The sequence below is a fragment of the Hypomesus transpacificus genome, chromosome 11 (assembly GCF_021917145.1).
Source record: "Hypomesus transpacificus isolate Combined female chromosome 11, fHypTra1, whole genome shotgun sequence".
Lineage (NCBI taxonomy): Eukaryota > Metazoa > Chordata > Actinopteri > Osmeriformes > Osmeridae > Hypomesus > Hypomesus transpacificus.
Window position 1 is genome coordinate 2,488,902 of NC_061070.1, and position 17,487 is coordinate 2,506,388.

Genomic DNA, 17,487 nt, shown 5'->3' on the forward strand with positions numbered 1-17,487 from the left:
ATGGCGGTATACTGCAAGAGTGAATTAAAAATATTAATTCCATGTCTTTTATGCATTTTTTCCACTTTCAAATTATCCTGCGGGCCTGATCGAACCTCCTTGGGGGCCGGTTCCGGCCCGCGGGCCGTATGTTTGACACCCCTGTTCTAGATGCACTTTTTGGAATGTTGAGTAACATTGTGACACTTTTATTATCATCCGTGGCCTGATGTGACGATAATGTCGACATTGTGCATAATGTCCGTTTTAATGTCATACAAATATTATATCAAAGGGGGAAACGCAAGGCCTTAATCATAATACATTTTGGGGGGGACACATCCCCCGCCAATATTCACATCTGGTCAAAATGTCCCCCCCAATATATTGATATAAAAATATAAATTTGCTACGCTACGACAGGCAACCCACGCTGCCCGAAATGATCATTAAAAAATACATTCGTCCCCCCCAATGTTGACTCAATGGCTACGGCCTTGGGGGAAAGGCATGCAATATACGGATTCCTCTGTGTTAATTGATAAGCGTTGGCATAGCATACGTTCAATTTGGTGGCCCATGAAATACTGGTTGAAATAATTTTTTCAAAATCGATATCATGTTCAGTACCACAGTGTATTACAAAGCGTATTTAGCATTCCAGGAAGGGGGATGGTGGGTTAGGATTCCAAGTACCTAGACTGAATAAAAGATATCAATTCATCTCATGTGATTTATTTGGGGTTCACAGTGACCTCAGAGGATTCTCTGGGTTTAACTTCTATTCCATTAATGTATTTCTCACTTGTACTGACCCATGATAACGTGTATGCTCACAAATAGAAACACATTAGGAGGGAATATTAAAAAGTTCACTTTGGTTTGAAGAAAAAAGCTCATTAGTGCAAAGTGTTAACAACATCTCTATTGTTTCGTATTTAGGATTCTTCCGGTAGGGAGAGCCCTATTGTATTAGTGTTCTTCATTATTATTCAAGTATGACCGAGCACCACCTCCAGCTGAACCTCGCCAAAACAGAACTTCTCATCATCCCGGCTAAACCCTCCATCTCCCACGATCTGTCAATCACCCTGGGATCTGCGACGGTGACCCCTTCATCCTCTGCCAGGAACCTTGGGGTTACCATGGATGACGAGCTCTCCCTAACGGCCCACATTGCCGCAGTCCCCCGGTCTTGTAGATTCACCCTCTACAACATCCGGAAGATCAGGAGATACCTGTCTGAGCACTCCACCCAGCTGCTAGTCCAAGCAATGGTCCTCTCCAAGTTGGACTACTGCAACTCGCTGCTCGCTGGTCTCCCAGCATGTGCAACCCGCCCTCTTCAGAGGATTCAGAACGCAGCGGCCCGCCTGGTCTACAATCTACCCAGACGCTCCCATGTTACCCCGCTCCTCATCTCTCTCCACTGGCTACCCATCAACGCCCGTATCAGATTCAACACCCTGGTACTGACCTTCCGAGCAGTGAACCTGACTGCACCCGACTACATCAAGTCTCTCCTACAGCCTTACACCCCCACCCGTCACCTACGGTCTTCCTCAGACAACCGCCTGGTGGTCCCACCGCTCAAGACTGCCAGGTCCCAACACAAGCTCTTCTCCTGCCTGGCCCCCCAATGGTGGAACCAGCTCCCCACCTCCATCAGGGACACTGACTGTCTCCCCACCTTCAATAAAAGGCTCAAGACACACTTGTTCCGGGAGTACAACGGCACTTAGGAATGCTTGGCTGGACCTGTTGTCAGTTTCCTCCAGGATCACAATGACTCTTATTGAGTGACTTGTTGCTCTTGTAGGTTAGTTATAATGAAGTTAAGTCTTGTACTCGCTGTGAACTATTTTACTGTTGATTGTTCTTCCACAGGTACAGTCCTGCACTTTTTGTGGTTCATGTTGTTTTAATTTGTAACTTGTATAACTGCATGCTCTTGTGGGTCTTCCCTTTTGGCACTTGTTTAGTTTTTTCACAATGTATGCCTTATGTTTTGGCTGCTTGCAATGTTTGGGACTACCTCGTTGTTATGATCAGTGACCTATGCTCTTTTGTAAAGCTCTCTTGGAAGTCGCTTTGGATAAAAGTGTCTGCTAAATGCATAAATGTAAATGTATGAACCAATGACTGTTTAGCGTGGTTGTCGCTTAAATAAGCTAGCACAACATGCTAGCAGACAAACTGTGTATTGCGATCAGGTTTAGTCTCCTTGCCGGCAAGCATTAAACTAATATAATAAACTAAATAAATTATCCTAACAGCCCACCCCTCTCTCTGTCAGGTGACTCCCTTCATCTCTCTGAGCTGAGGATTCTGCTGATGGGGGGGATAAATGCATGGAAGAGTTCATCAGGAAACACCATCCTGGGCAGAGAGGAGTTTGACATGACGACAGTTGCTCAGTGTGTGAAGAGACAGGGAGAAGTAGCAGGGAGGCAGGTCACTGTGGTCGACACTCCAGGATGGCGAGGGAATCTCACTGTAGAGAGTGAGATTCTCTGAATGAGTGACTCATTCATGAGTGACTCATTCAGAGAGGAAAAGAGAAGATCAGTGGAGGGACGCCTGCAGCTTCTCAGTGAGAGAGTCTGGAGTCACACTATAGTGCTGTTCACCAATGGGGATTGTCTGGGAGACACAGCCATTGAGACAGAAGGGAAGGTCCTGACCTGAGCTGCTCCAAACTTTTCCCAAACTTTTTTGTCTTGTTTATTGCTATATTTTATATATTACTTCATTTATTCATTTATTGTGTCGTTACCGATGTAATCTATACATCTACTGTCTCAATTATAGGTTTACTCGGCACGGCTTTTTTCCTTGGAGCTCGACGCTACTGTTCCTGTTGAACTAGCCAATTCAACGTTCTGACGAATTATCTTGGCTGGCATAAACTATTAACGTAAGTTAATTATAATGTCTCACACCCACTCACATTGTCCTACATGTGTCATTTTGTTCGAAAAGTTGACTCTATTAGAGAGTCGCGTTCAGTCGCTTGAGGAAGAACGTATGCTAGTAACTTTAGATGCGACTGGCGCAACATCACAGACAGTGAGTCCTAGCGTGAGTGAGGACTCAAGTTTAGCCCCACCGGTTTCACCTTTGCAGCATGGTGGGAGTGGGACTCCGCAGACGTTAGTGATCGGTGACTCCATCACTCGTAACATTAGATTGGAGGGACCAGCGACAGTTTACTGTGTACCTGGGGCCAGAGCTACCGACATAGAAGCTAATCTTAGGGTGCTGGCTAGCACTAGGGCTAAGGCAAATGCCCAAGCTAAGGCACATGGCGCACGCACTGATGATAGGTATGAGAATATTGTCATTCATGTCGGCACCAATGATGTTAGGCTGAGGCAGTCAGAGGTCACGAAGGTTAATATTGCTCGGGCATGTGACCTTGCTCAAAAGATGAGTCGGCATCGAGTAATAGTCTCTGGCCCACTACCTGCTAGGGGGACTGACGAGATCTACAGCAGGCTTGTCTCTCTCAACCGCTGGTTGGCTCGCTTTTGCTCAGAACAGGGTTTAGGATTTGTAGACAATTGGTCTCGTTTCTGGGCCAAACCTGGCTTGTTGAAAAGTGACGGGCTCCATCCTAGCTGGAGAGGTGCTTTTCTTTTGTCTAGGAATATTGAAGCTATTCTAAAGCAGACCTGACACTCACTAGAACAAGCCGGGCTACAGTCTCTTAGAGAGTCTGATAGGTATGTTGATAGGCATGCTGTGAGCTGTTGGGGCCCCGATAGCTCAGCTTGTAGTGTAGCCAGGGTGGTTGCTGATGTTGTTTTTCCCATTGAGACGGTGTCGGCCCCCCGCCCTTTTTCCAAATTCCGGCCCTCAATTATTAGGAATTATACCAATTTAATATATATTCAGCCTTGCTCACCCGTTGCTCTTCCAACTCAGTTTCCTGATAACAGTGCCACCTTTTCAGAAGTATTATCTACGTCTAAAGCTGCCAAAAACCCATACTGGAATGTTGGGCTCCTAAACATCAGATCTCTATCCACAAAGGCCGTTTTGATTAATGATCTGATGTCTGACTGCAGCCTGGACCTGATTGGTTTCACCGAAACCTGGCTAAAACCTGATGAATATTTCCCCCTGAATGAAGCTTCGCCTCCTGATTTTGCGTATTCACACATCCCTCGTGTTTCAAAGAAAGGTGGTGGTGTTGCTATGTTATATAAAGCTAGCTTCAACCTCAGCCTAAAATCTGTCAATACCTTTAAATCATTTGAGATAATTTGTATGAAACCACCAACTACTTTAAAAAGGACTAATTCTACTACTGTTGCCCCCCCTCCTTCGTTTTGTATAGTTACTCTATACCGGCCCCCTGGCCCATACTCCCTCTTCCTTGAGGAATTTGCTGATTTTAGTGCTGATCTTGTGACATACACTGACAATATCTTAATTATGGGTGATTTTAACATTCATGTCGATGACCCAAAAGATCCTCTAAGTAAGGCCTTTACTGCTCTTATGGATTCCACAGGTCTCACTCAGGTGGTTTCTAAACCTACCCATCTTCACTCGCATACATTGGATTTAGTTCTCACGCGGGGAATCAAGATTAGTGATGTCATTGTTCATACCCACAATCCTATATTATCAGACCACTGCCTGGTAACCTTTAAAATGGATCTCTGCCAGAGCCTTGGAGGCACCCAGAATATTTCTATTAGCCGCTGCTTAACCCCAAATACAGCTCTGGAACTGGCTAGTATTCTACCCGCTGCACTAGAAGCACTTGATGTCCCGAATAAATCATTAAATGCTAAAACAAGGGATCTGAATTTGGTTCTTCAGCAATCCCTAGATTCTGTTGCTCCACTCAAACCAAGGAAAAGAATAGACAAGAAACTGGCTCCATGGTATTCAGAGGAAACCCGCACTCTCAAGAGGTCCACTAGAAAATTAGAGCGTAAGTGGCGTACCACTAAATTGGAGGTTTTCCGCCTGGCCTGGAAGGACAGCCAAATAGAGTACAAGCAAGTCCTCATCAGGTCCAGATCAGAATATTTCTCTAAGTTGATTAGTAAGAACAAACACAACACTAAGTTCCTATTTGATACTGTTGCAAAACTCACTAAGAAAAGTACACTCTGTGTTAGTTCAGATCTCTCTCCCAATGATTTCTTAGATTTCTTTGACCAAAAAATCTATGCAATAAGGGACAAACTACAGACTAGTCCTGGAGGAGTGGCCATCAACACTGATTTTCCCTCTGTACCCAGCATTCTGCATGTTGAGACTCTCACTCACTTTAACCCTATTTCTATGGAAGCATTCATCAAGCTGATAGATTCCTCGAAACCCACTAGCTGCCTTCTCGATCCCCTCCCTGCCAAACTTTGTAGGGAACTTCTCCATATTATTGGACCGCCCATGCTTAGTATTATTAATGAATCTCTTGTAACTGGACAAGTCCCTGACGATTTCAAACAAGCTATTATCAAGCCCCTTCTTAAAAAACCAAACCTGGATCCAGGTTGTCTTAGCAATTACAGGCCCATTTCAAATTTGCCATCTCTCTCCAAAATTTTGGAAAAAGCTGTGGCAAAACAGCTCACTGAGCACCTCTCCTCAAATCAGCTCTATGAACCTCTCCAGTCTGGATTTCGTCTTCACCACAGCACTGAAACTGCATTAGCCAAGGTAGTCAATGATCTATTATTAGCCTCTGACGCGGGCTTTAGCTCTGTCCTTGTTCTTCTAGACCTAAGTGCAGCTTTTGACACTGTAGATCATGAGATTCTCCTGGAACGTATGGAGAACTATGTTGGGATTTCTGGTACTTCACTTCAGTGGTTCAGATCGTATCTATCTGATAGATCACAATATGTCCACTATGATGGTTGCTCATCCAGGAGCTCCATTGTAAAATACGGAGTACCACAGGGTTCAGTTTTAGGCCCTCTGTTATTTTCACTCTATATGTTGCCTTTAGGAAACATAATTAGAAGTTTTGGGGTAGATTTTCACTGCTATGCAGATGATACTCAGCTATACATGTCTATAAAGCCGGGAGAATTTCCACATGCTATGGAAACCTGTGTTTCCGGGTTGAAAACTTGGATGACTGCAAATTTCCTTCTTCTTAATTCGGATAAAACCGAGGTTCAAATTTTTGGTCCGAAAAAACACCGAAATAATTTATCCCATCTAACCTTAGACTTAGACGGCGTCAAAGTATCTCAAAGCCAGCTGGTAAAAAATCTGGGAGTCACAATGGACCCAGACCTTTCATTTGAGTACCATATTAAGCAAATCACCAGAACAGCATTTTTCCATCTACGTAATATTGCCAAAATACGAAAATTCCTCTCAAAGGATGATGCTGAAAAACTAATACATGCTTTTGTTACGTCCCGATTGGACTACTGCAATGTGTTGTTCTCTGGCCTCCCAATTACCTACCTAAAAAACTTACAGCGGGTGCAAAATGCTGCTGCTAGACTATTGACTAAAACTAGAAAGTTTGATCATATAACATCGACTCTTATCTCTTTACACTGGCTCCCTATCCAAGCCAGAGCTGATTTCAAAGTTCTACTACTAACTTACAAATCTCTGCATGGATTGGCACCACTGTACCTCTCCGGTCTCCTTGCACCCTATTGCCCCGCAAGGTCTCTAAGATCTCAAAATGCCGGCTATCTGGTAATACCCAAAGTTAAGAAAAAAACTGCTGGAGGTAGGGCGTTCTCATATAGAGCACCTCTTCTTTGGAACAAATTACCCATCTCAATTAAGGAAGCTGATACTGTCTCGACATTTAAAACTAGATTAAAAACGTTCTTGTTTAGTCAATTCTATGATTGTTAAAGGGAAGTATGTGTGTACTTTCTATGTAAACCTGGGATGTGTGCTTGCCTATGTGTGTATCACATGTAACTTTTAAATTTTAATTATAGCTTATGTTCACATTGCCCAGCTAGATGTTACAAATAAAGTAAACCTGTTACTGTATATTGTTAGTATTATTATTATTATAGTTCCGTTGCTGTATATTGTTACTGTTATAGTTTTTATTACTAGTTGGAGACAACGGGGGACTGGCTGTTTTCATCCTTATTCGTATAAGTATAACCTACTTTAGAGTTCTTTCCCCTGGAACAGATTTCATGTTCCAACTGAGGGGGGCTGTCGTTGTTTTGGTGTGTGGGGCTGCATCAAATACCCTTTTTGCTCTGTTAAATTGCTGCACTAGTCCACACTTGACCGGTGGGGATCTCATTCTATTTTGACTGTAACTGTTAGCTGCTCCTGGCATTCTCTAATCCCTGCTCTCCTCTCTGTCCCCCCCCCACACATTCCCTGTGGTGTGGGGGGTTTGAGCTGTCAGGACCTGCTTGGTCGTCGGTCTGCCAACGCTGAACCAGGTCGTCACCCGGAATCCAGTCTCCATGACGGCCAACAGCGAGTTTCCCGGTCCCATCCAACGTCTATAAAGCCGAACAATGGATTTTGGTGTTTCAAAACCCATTGACACTGTATGACTATGTTTAGCTTGTGTTCTGCTCCTCTCTCTTACCAACCGTCTCTGGAGGAGGGGATCCCTCTCTGAATTGCTCCTCCCAAGGTTTCTTCCATTTTTTCTCCCGGTGGGAGTTTTTCTGGGAGTTTTTCCTTGTCTTCCTTGAGGGTTTAGGTTGGTTGAGGGGCAGTTCTATGGGCGCATGTGAAGCCCTCTGTGACATGCTTGCGTGTAAAAAGGGCTATACAAATAAATTTGATTTGATTTGATTTGATTTGAAGGTCCTCCAGTGGCTTGTTGAGAAATGTGGGAACAGGTATCATGTCTTCAATAATAAGAACAGGGCTGATGACACTCAGGTCACTGAGCTGTTGGACAAGGTGGAGGAGATGGTGGCAGGGAACAGAGGAGGTCACTATGAGATGGACAGAAAGATCCTGGAGAAGATGGAGGAGAGGAGGAGGGCAGAGGAAGAGAGAGCATGACAGAGGCTGATGAAGGTGCAGGAACAAAGACAGACTCAGGTCACTACTGGATGAGTTTATTTCAGTGTCCACCCAGAGTCCTGGGGCCTCATGTACAAAGGATTGCCCAGTTCGCTAAAGTGCCCACTAGATGGCAGTGTAAGATCACAAATAGTAAGGGCAGAGCCTCTGGTCAATGTGATGGGTATGAGCAAAATAACATTACAATAAAACAAGTTAGGAATACACAGGGTTGAAGACAGCTGGACAGTACACATATTAGCTTTATTCAAGAAATAAAACATGTAATACCATTAGCAAAATGTACAAGTGTTTGTCTTACATGTATCCTATTTTCATAGTTACATAATGCAATCATTTTAAACACACACAACATTGTATTTGGTCTGCTCATTTTTATTGACGTGATCAACATTGACGTGATTGAGACTGCCTACTCATTCCAAGACCTATTGACAATGTGATTACAATAGTTAAATACAGTGCACAAACACATCATTTATGATAGGACATTGAGGATCGGTTCGAGAACATTAGTTCCCAAATACATCCCTAGTAGTAACTCTAAATAAAAAAATGTGTTTCAGGAACATTTTGTGAAAAACTGGTGGCGTGGACTGGTGGATTTTACCTCCCCCTCTCTTCACTTCAGAACACTGGCTACATTCTTTCAATCCTATTAAAGCCTACATTGTTTTCACATACATGTTACATGGTGCAGTGACAACCAAGTGCAGTCAAAGAGAAGGCAAGATTCAGAAAGGTAGTTAACCCTCCTCCATGTTTAACATAATTACTGTTGCTTCTTATTTAATGACTTTTCCTAATTTAAAGTGGACAACAAGGTAAAAACAAACTTAACATGATTATATGTTTTTAAGTGTCTTCTACCCATTTTGTAACATTGATGTTCTTTGGGATCATTTTCACCCCAGGCTGTTCTAGCTGTATGAAACATACAAGAAATATCTCAATGTACATACATTTGTTTTGAATGTTATAGGGGTCACAATAACAATACATGTTATAATGTTTACAACGTGTCCCTCTGCTTTAGGGTCCTAAACTAACACTATAGTACTCTATAGTATTGTGAGAATCAACCGTCCTGTTATAGCTCAACCACCAGCATTTACTAAATACCTTCCAAAAATGTAAAGATATTATGGTTCCCCTCCCCACTTGAATGATAGGGTAGACTTAGTGCTCCTAATGTCATCAAAGTGGGTTTGCATATTTTCCATAGTCAGGCAAAAGGTTGTTTTGATGTTTAAAGGGGGGTGGGTGTGGATTATTTTTTATTTAAAGGGCTATTTAGGTGTGTGAACAAACAAACAAAGGTATCTGACACAAAAAACCTGGTGTACAAATCTGATTCTGGGCGTTAAAGTAGCTGCGGTCAAATTGACCCCAAGGACGAAAGATGTTAGTAAATTTGGAGGATAACAGGAGGGTTAATATAGGTTGTTTTACTTTCTGTCTTTTCTGAGAGGATATTAAGTTAAATTTAATGTTCAAAATCTGGTTTAACCTTAATAATTTTAAAGAATTATTTTTTAACAGTAGAATTGTATTCATCAATTGTTTGTATCCATTGTTCTTTCCTGTCTACCCATGGACCAAATGGGGTTTGTGTATTCTGGCAGGGGGGCTGCAAACGGAAACTAGCTTTTTGGCTATAATTGGGTGCATTTACATGTTAATGTTCATTAATGTACACAGACGGCTCGCGTGTTGCAGCATTGGCAGGAAGAGCTACTGATTCTGAGACCTTAAATTAGACTCTTTCTGTGTTATCTTGCAGGACACGACCCAGCCCACACTTGGAGCCGGCAAGGAAACAAAAGTAAAACACTTGTACAACACTCTCCTGCATTTCACAGCCATACAGTGGAATATCAGTCCAGTGAGATTCCTCTCTTTCTCTCCATCCTCCCCCCTCTCCTCTCTCCCCCAGTGTCGTACGAGCGTCTCCTGTCTCTCCAGAGTCTGAGTGAGGTTGCCAGTCCCTGGAGGGGGCTGACCCTGAACCGCTGCCTAGTTCTGGCCCTGCAGCTGGTTCTGGTCAGCACATCCCCTGCAGTTGAAGGTTCAGACCATCATAAAGCCCCCTCCTCACTCCACCCTGGAACCCCCAGACGAGGCCCCCTGGAACACATGCTCTCAGCCTTAAGGGAGGGCTGGCCCCCCCGAGGGGGGCAGGGGGGGCAGGAGGCTCTGGTCCGGTTTGGAGTGTGCCCGGGGTCGGAGGGGAGCCCTGTCGCTGCCCTGGCACGGCTGGTTGGTGCTGGGGACAGACTGCGTGTCATGCACCCTGAAACAGGTCACCACGGAGACACACCCGGCCTCACTCGGTTCATATTCAGCACATCATGCATCTTAACAACAATGTTTTAATTGTGTTCATTCACACAGAGCTGGTGGAGGAGAAGGGAGGAGGAGGGGGAGGACGGCTGGTGTTGACCTTTCACCTCCCCCTTTCTCCGCTCCTGAAGCTGCATCCTGTCCTCGCCCTGGCTTCCAGTGTTCCCATGACAACCTCAGACATGGAGGTCTCCTTCACCAGCCCTGCCCTCCAACCTCCTACACAAGTGAGGCTCCGCCCATCTCCTAGGCCCCGCCCCCAGGCCAGGGATGTTGTGGTCTTGACTTTAAATGTTTCTGTGCCTCCCAGACGCTGTGTCTGTCATCGAAGACCCAGTACCTGGTTCTGACTGGACAGCCCTCAGGGGGCCACAAATGGAGAGTTTCTGTCACATTGATGACACCGGAAACAGAATCAGGCATGGACCAATGTTCAGATCCACTTCTTTGGCTAGTTAAACCTCTCTAACCCCTTCTCTCTCTGCAGGGAAAAAGTTGTCTGAGCTACAAAGTATTCTGATTGGTGGAGAAACATCAAGTGAAATCATTATGACCCCTCTGCTACTGTTATCATTGGATAGAGCGACAGGAAAGAGGTGAGGTTTCATTGTTTTACAATGAAATCACTTTCCAAGCCAGCTCATCATTAAATTTACATTTTTATATTTTATTCAGGTAGCAGATTATTTTGTCCAAAGTATCCAAATAGCATCCAAATTGTATTATGTCACAGAATTGCAGAATTGCCAAACCATGACTTGATGATTCTTCCTGAGTTCAGAGTTGTTCATTTATGTTCCGCAGAGAGCCACCGGAGCCATGCGGCTTCCTGTGTGAGCTCCAGAGCTTCCTGTCTGAGGTGCTCCCACAGGTGCCCCTCCAGAACTCCGCCCCCTTCCCCCTGGCCTCCCTGAATTCCCTGCCCCCCCTCCTCCTGGGCCCCTCCTCCAGTGAGGCATTCCTCCTCGGCCTCATCAACTCCTCTGGCCCCATGCTGTTCTCCTTCCCCCAGAGGAGGCCAGTGCTGGGGGGGCAGGGGGGGGAGCTTTCCCTGACCCCCGGCTTGCTGGAGACCCTGAGGCTGCGGCTGGCGGAGGCCGTGGGCCGGCTGGGGTGGGAGGAGCTGGGATTCAGCGGCATGGACAGGCTGTTGAGGCTGCAGGAGCTCAGCGCCCTCCCCAGGCCAGGAGAGGAACTGCATAAAGGTCCACATTCTTGATTAAGATGCTCATAAAGATCTATATGGCCTGTCTTTGGTGAGTGTGTGTGTCAGTAACGGGGGGTGTCCCCACCCCCAGGTGGGGGTGGCTCCAGAGAGAGGCAGTACCGGGCCCTGCTCCTGCTCAAGGCCCTGCACATGGTTCAGGGGCAGTGGGAGGTGAAGCGGGGCCTGCGTGTGGCGCGGGCATCCCCTGAGCAGAGCTCCGTCTGCCAGCTGCAGAGCCTGACCGTATCCCTAGAAAGCTCCTTCAAGGACCCGCTGCACGCCGACATCAAAAACTGTGAGGGCAGCTGCCACTTTCCCATCCTGCAGGGCGTCGACGGCAACGACCATGTCATGCTGCTCAACAGCCAGGTATCCTGCACACCTACAACCCCGCACACCCTGCATATTGTACACTACACTTACACCATGTTCATTATACCTTCCCCTCCACCCTACTCAGCGCAGGAACAAGGTGGAAGTGCAGCTCTGACCAGCCTGTTTGTGTGCAGGTGCAGGGAGGGCGGGAGCTGGGACGAAGCCCCTGCTGTGTGCCCCTGGAGTACGGCCCCCTGACAGTGGTTGAGCTGGACGACAACGGAGCCACCATCAGCATAAAGGACGACATGGTGGCCAAGAAGTGTGGCTGTCGCTAAAGAGGAAAAGAGGAGGGTGGAGAGGAGGAGGGTAACCCTTCTTTTTACAGTCCCTTAATGACTAGGTATTACGTGGAAAATAAAGGGTATGTTTGCTTGCACAATGTAATTTTGCGAGTTTGTTAGTTGCTACTTAGTTAATACATTTTTGATGAACGCAAGTTTCTTCAATATATATATTAGAAACATTACAACGGGGCTCCAGGGGCTCCAGTGTGAGTTCAAACCAAAGTGCCAGATGGTATCAGTTGGTCACACCAGTGCAAGAAACCCTCCCCAACCCTCCCTCGCCCCACCTAAATGATCGCTTTCAGTTCTGTAGTACGTTTTAATAAAGTGCATTTAAAAAGAACCAGGACCCCTTGTAATTGTTGTCACCTTTTGAGATATCCTGAAAATATGAATGGGAATGCATTCATGATCTATGACATGATGATGTGCATGATTGCTGCACTAAAAGGCTTCATTTGCAACAGGGCATTATTACTGCAAGAGACCATATGCCTTACAAAATGTCATCCTAATAACAGGTTTAGTCGATTGTGTGTGTGTGTGTGTGTGTGTATACATGCATATCTGTAAAAGAACAAACACATTACTTCACAACATTCTTAAAAGGTGCTGTGTGGCAATGGATGAGCGGATGGAGCTGACCAAGGTAGGTGCTGTTGAGTTAGTTTTTTTGTTATGTAGGTCTATGTGTCTGTATGTATGTGTGTGCGTGAGTGTATATGGATCATTTACCAGGCTACCAGAAAAGAGTATGTATGTATATATGAGGAAGAACAGAGTGGCGGTGAAAAAACCATGTGCTGTAAACCCCATTGGAGGGTTTGTCAAGTGAGATTGTCAGGAACCGGAGCTGATGTGTGACCGTGGGGGTTTGTGATGAATGATCTGTTCTTGTAGTGTAGTGTGTGGGGTTTGGCCATTGGTGAGGGCATGGTGCTAAATTTGGTGTGTATCCTCAAGGCTTTTATTTGTTCTGTATGCTGAGATGATCCTGTAGGGTTTGAGTGGGGGGTGTGTGTGTTGGGCTGTAGTGAAATTGTGTTTGAATGCATGTGGCAGTGGTCCAGTTGTGTAGTGCTGGTGGCTGTATGTGGTGTGTGAGTGGTGTGGTGTTGTTAGCTACTGTATGTGTGTTGTAGTTTGCCGTGGAGGGAATGACTGTGGTGTGTGTGTGTTGTGTGGTGTTGTGCACCGCCCAGCAAATCTCGGCACAGTAAACGGACGTTACAGGGTTTGGGGAATTTGCTCCGCCTTGTGCAATACGTCATTAAGATTCCATCGTTTTTACCATGTGTGAATTATTTATAGTAACGATTAGCGTAAGGGGCCCCATTGTCTTCCACCCAACATGACACTTAGACACTCAATGAACAAAACAGCAGACCAGATCTTCACGACTATAAGCAACATTAACATAACATTCTCAGCTTCACACTATTTGCGAAATACTACACACAGTGTTTTTGCAAATCACTAAGTAATAATGTTGTTGACTCTTGTTGTTATTATTATCAGTGACCTATGCACTTTGTAAAGCTCTCTCTTGGAAGTCGCTTTGGATGAAAGCGTCTGCTAAATGAATAAAGGTAAATGTAATAATACAACACAATATAGTACCTTAACCAAAAAGTATAAATGTAAATGTAATAATACAAAACAATATAGTACTTTTACAGTAACAGTGTTTTTGCCCAGTTTGCTAAAGTGCCCACTAGATGGCAGTGTAAAAGCACAAATAGTAAGGGCAGAGCCTCTGGTCAATGTGAGCAAAATAACATTACAATAAAACAAGTTAGGAAAACACAGGGTTGAAGACAGCTGGACAGTACACATATTAGCTTTATTCAAGAAAGAAAACATGTAATACCCATGGCAAAATGTACAATTGTTTGTCTTACATGTATCCTATTTTCATAGTTACATAATGCAATCATTTTAAACACACACAACATTGTATTTGGTCTGCTCATTTTTATTACATTGACGTGATTGAGACTGCCTACTCATTCCAAGGCCTATTGGCAATGTGATTACATTAGTTAAATACAGTGCACAAACACATCATTTATGACAGGACATTGAAGATCGGTTCAAGAACATTAGTTCCCAAATTCATCCCTAGTAGTAACTCTAAATAAAAAAATGTGTTTCAGGAACATTCTGTGAAGAACTGGTGGCGTGGACTGGTGGATTTTACCTCCCCCTCTCTTCACTTCAGAACACTGGCTACATTCTTTCAATCCTATTTAGCATACATTGTTCCCACATACATGTTACATCAGATTCAAGACCCTGGTACTGACCTTCCGAGCAGTGAATGGGACTTCACCCGACTACATCAAGTCTCTCCTGCAGCCTTACACCAGCACCCGCCACCTACGGTCTTCTTCAGACAACCGCCTGGTGGTCCCACCGCTCAAGGCCGCCCGGTCCCAACACAATCTCTTCTCCTGCCTGGCCCCTCAGTGGTGGAATCAACTCCCCACCTCCATCAGAGACACATACTGTCTCCCCACCTTCAAGAAAAAGCTCAAGACGCACTTGTTCCGGGAGTACAACGGCACTTAGGAAATGCTTGGCTGGACCTGATGTTAGTTTCCTCCAGTATCACAATGACTCTTATTGAGAGACGTGTTGCTCTTGTAGGTTAGTTATAACTCTAGTATTAGCTTAGTATTAACTCTTGTACTCGCTGTGAAATATTTTACTGTTGATTGTTCTTCTACAGGTACAGACTTGCACTTTTTGAGGTTCATGTTTTAATTTGTAACTTGTATAACTGCATGCTCTTATGGGTCTTCCCTTTGGCACTTGTTTAGTTTTTCACAATGTATGCTTCATATTTTGGCTGCTTGCAATGTTTGGGACTACCTCGTTGTTATGATCAGTGACCTATGCTGTTTTGTAAAGCTCTCTTGGAAGGCGCTTTGGATAAAAGCGTCTGCTAAATGCATAAATGTAAATGTATGAACCAATGACTGTTTAGCGTGGTTGTTGCTTAAATAAGCTAGCACAACATGCTAGCAGACAAACTTTGTATTGCGAATAGGTTTAGTCTCCTTGCCGGAGAGCATTAAACTATTGTACTTTCTTTGAATCTGACGACTCAACGCATTACTTGATAAATAAATTATCCTTCCTGAAGGTCCTCCAGTAGCTTGTTGAGAAATGTGGGAACAGGTATCATGTCCTCAACAATAAGAACAGGGCTGATGACACTCAGGTCACTGAGCTGTTGGACAAGGTGGAGGAGATGGTGGCAGGAAACAGAGAAGGTCACTATGAGATGGACAGAAAGATCCTGGAGAAGATGGAGGAGAGGAGGAGGGCAGAGGAAGAGAGAGCACGACAGAGGCTGATGAAGGTGCAGGAACAGAGAGAAGCTGTCAGATCACTAATGGGTGAGTTTATATCAGTGTCCACCCAGAGTCCTGGTGTTGTTGAGCTATGTGATACAGTATGCTGGATATTTTGAGACAGGTGATAGTATGAGAAAACATCTGATTATTTATTGTTGAATAATAATGTGCATACAGCATGTATACTTTGTAAATTGCAGATTGAAGCACATTTATGAATAGAGAACATTTCTCCAACTCACAATATTACAGTAGCATATAGATGCTTCACTTAACACAAACTTTAAACTCAGATCACTGTGAACTTCACAAAGAAAATGCAGTCTCTAATTTGCCCTCAACTTCCTGTTTCTCTATCTCACTTCATCTCTCATTTATCTATCGTTTCCTCCCTCCCTTTCTCTCTCCCTCTCTGACAGGTGACTCCCTCCATCTCTCAGAGCTGAGGATTGTGCTGCTGGGGGGAAAGATGCAGGGAAGAGTTCATCAGGAAACACCATCCTGGGCAGAGAGGAGTTTGAGCTGAGGACAACTGCTCAGTGTGTGAAGAGACAGGGAGAAGTAGCAGGGAGCCAGGTCACTGCGGTCGACACTCCAGGATGGGGGGGGGGATCTTACTGTAGAGAGGACTACTGAGCTGGTTAAACAAGAGATAGTACACAGTGTGTCTCTGTGTCCTCTGGGACCACACACTATCCTCCTGGTTATAAACTTGAGTGAATCATTCAGAGAGGAACACAGAAGATCAGTAGAGGGACACCTGCAGCTTCTCAGTGAGAGAGTCTGGAGTCACACTATAGTGCTGTTCACTTGTGGGGACTGTCTGGGAGACACGACCATTGAGCAGCACATTGACATGGAAGGGAAGGCCCTCCAGTGGCTTGTTGAGAAATGTGGGAACAGATATCATGTCCTCAACAATAAGAACAGGGCTGATGAAACTCAGGTCACTGAGCTGTTGGACAAGGTGGAGGAGATGGTGGCAGGAAACAGAGGAGATCACTATGAGATGGACAGAGAGCTCCTGGTCCTCTTGACTTTCGTGTTTTCTTCTTATCATCTTTGTTAGTTATTTTTTCTTAAAAGTTAAGGCATGACAGTTCAACAGATACCCTTTAAGAACTCCATTTGGCTAAAATCCAGGTATGAACTTTGGAAAAAAAGTCTTGAATTTGTTTTTTTTAGGCTTTTGTTGCTGTACTATGTCTTCTTGCAACGGCCTGTCCTCTTCACTTTCGTGTTTTTCCTCCATCTTTTTCCCTCCCATCTCTATTTGGCTTTGTTCTTCCTCCCCTTCTCTATCACATTCACCATCTGTTTCCTCCTCAGAGCTCAGCAGTAGCTCTGGATCTTTATCGAAAATTGTAAATCGAGGGGGATGTACTCCCGCCAACCCTCTCCTCTCAATCATGAGGTCCAATTTCGCTCGCTCCCTTTTCAGTAACAGTAGGAGCTGAGCCTTGTTTGGATGTTTTAGGGCTTCCTCTACCTCTCTTCTTTCCCTGTTCGCCGTCTTCTCCTCCTCTTCCTTAGTTTTCTTCCTGAGGGCATCCATTGTATTCTCTTTCCGTTTCTGTTGCTGTGCTGGCAGTTTCCTCTCCTCCTCCCTCGGTCTTTCAGCCTCACAAGTTTTCTTTAAGTCTTCTTCCTCTTTCTTCTTCCTTCTCACCTCATCAGCTTTCTTTCTCGTGTCTTCTTTCTGTTGGTATTCGGACCTTTTCTTCTCCTCTCCCTTCCTTGCTTTTTTGGTCTGCAAGTCTTTAGTCTTTAGTCTTGCGGTCTTATTTTCCTAATTGGGGTGTGCTTGCCTTCGGCGAGCACAAACCATTGTTATCTCACACATATATTTTTATTACTATTGTTTATTTTCGCGCCCCTAAGGCTCAGTCAATATTTGGACTACATAGACAACGTCGATGTCAAA

General features: G+C 44.7%; 1 protein-coding gene and 1 pseudogene across 1 annotated transcript; both read left to right on the forward strand.

The window, feature by feature from the left end:
• On the forward strand, positions 1-17,425 carry LOC124473679 (annotated as a pseudogene).
• Positions 8,659-12,526, forward strand: LOC124473418 (muellerian-inhibiting factor-like). The gene is made up of 9 exons (XM_047028799.1): positions 8,659-8,731; positions 9,773-9,814; positions 9,926-10,291; positions 10,384-10,559; positions 10,643-10,751; positions 10,820-10,928; positions 11,137-11,537; positions 11,631-11,908; positions 12,049-12,526. Exons 1-9 carry the CDS (start codon positions 8,674-8,676, stop codon positions 12,190-12,192), a joined length of 1,683 nt encoding a protein of 560 aa, XP_046884755.1. The 5' UTR covers positions 8,659-8,673; the 3' UTR covers positions 12,193-12,526.
• Positions 17,426-17,487: the final 62 nt, after the last annotated feature.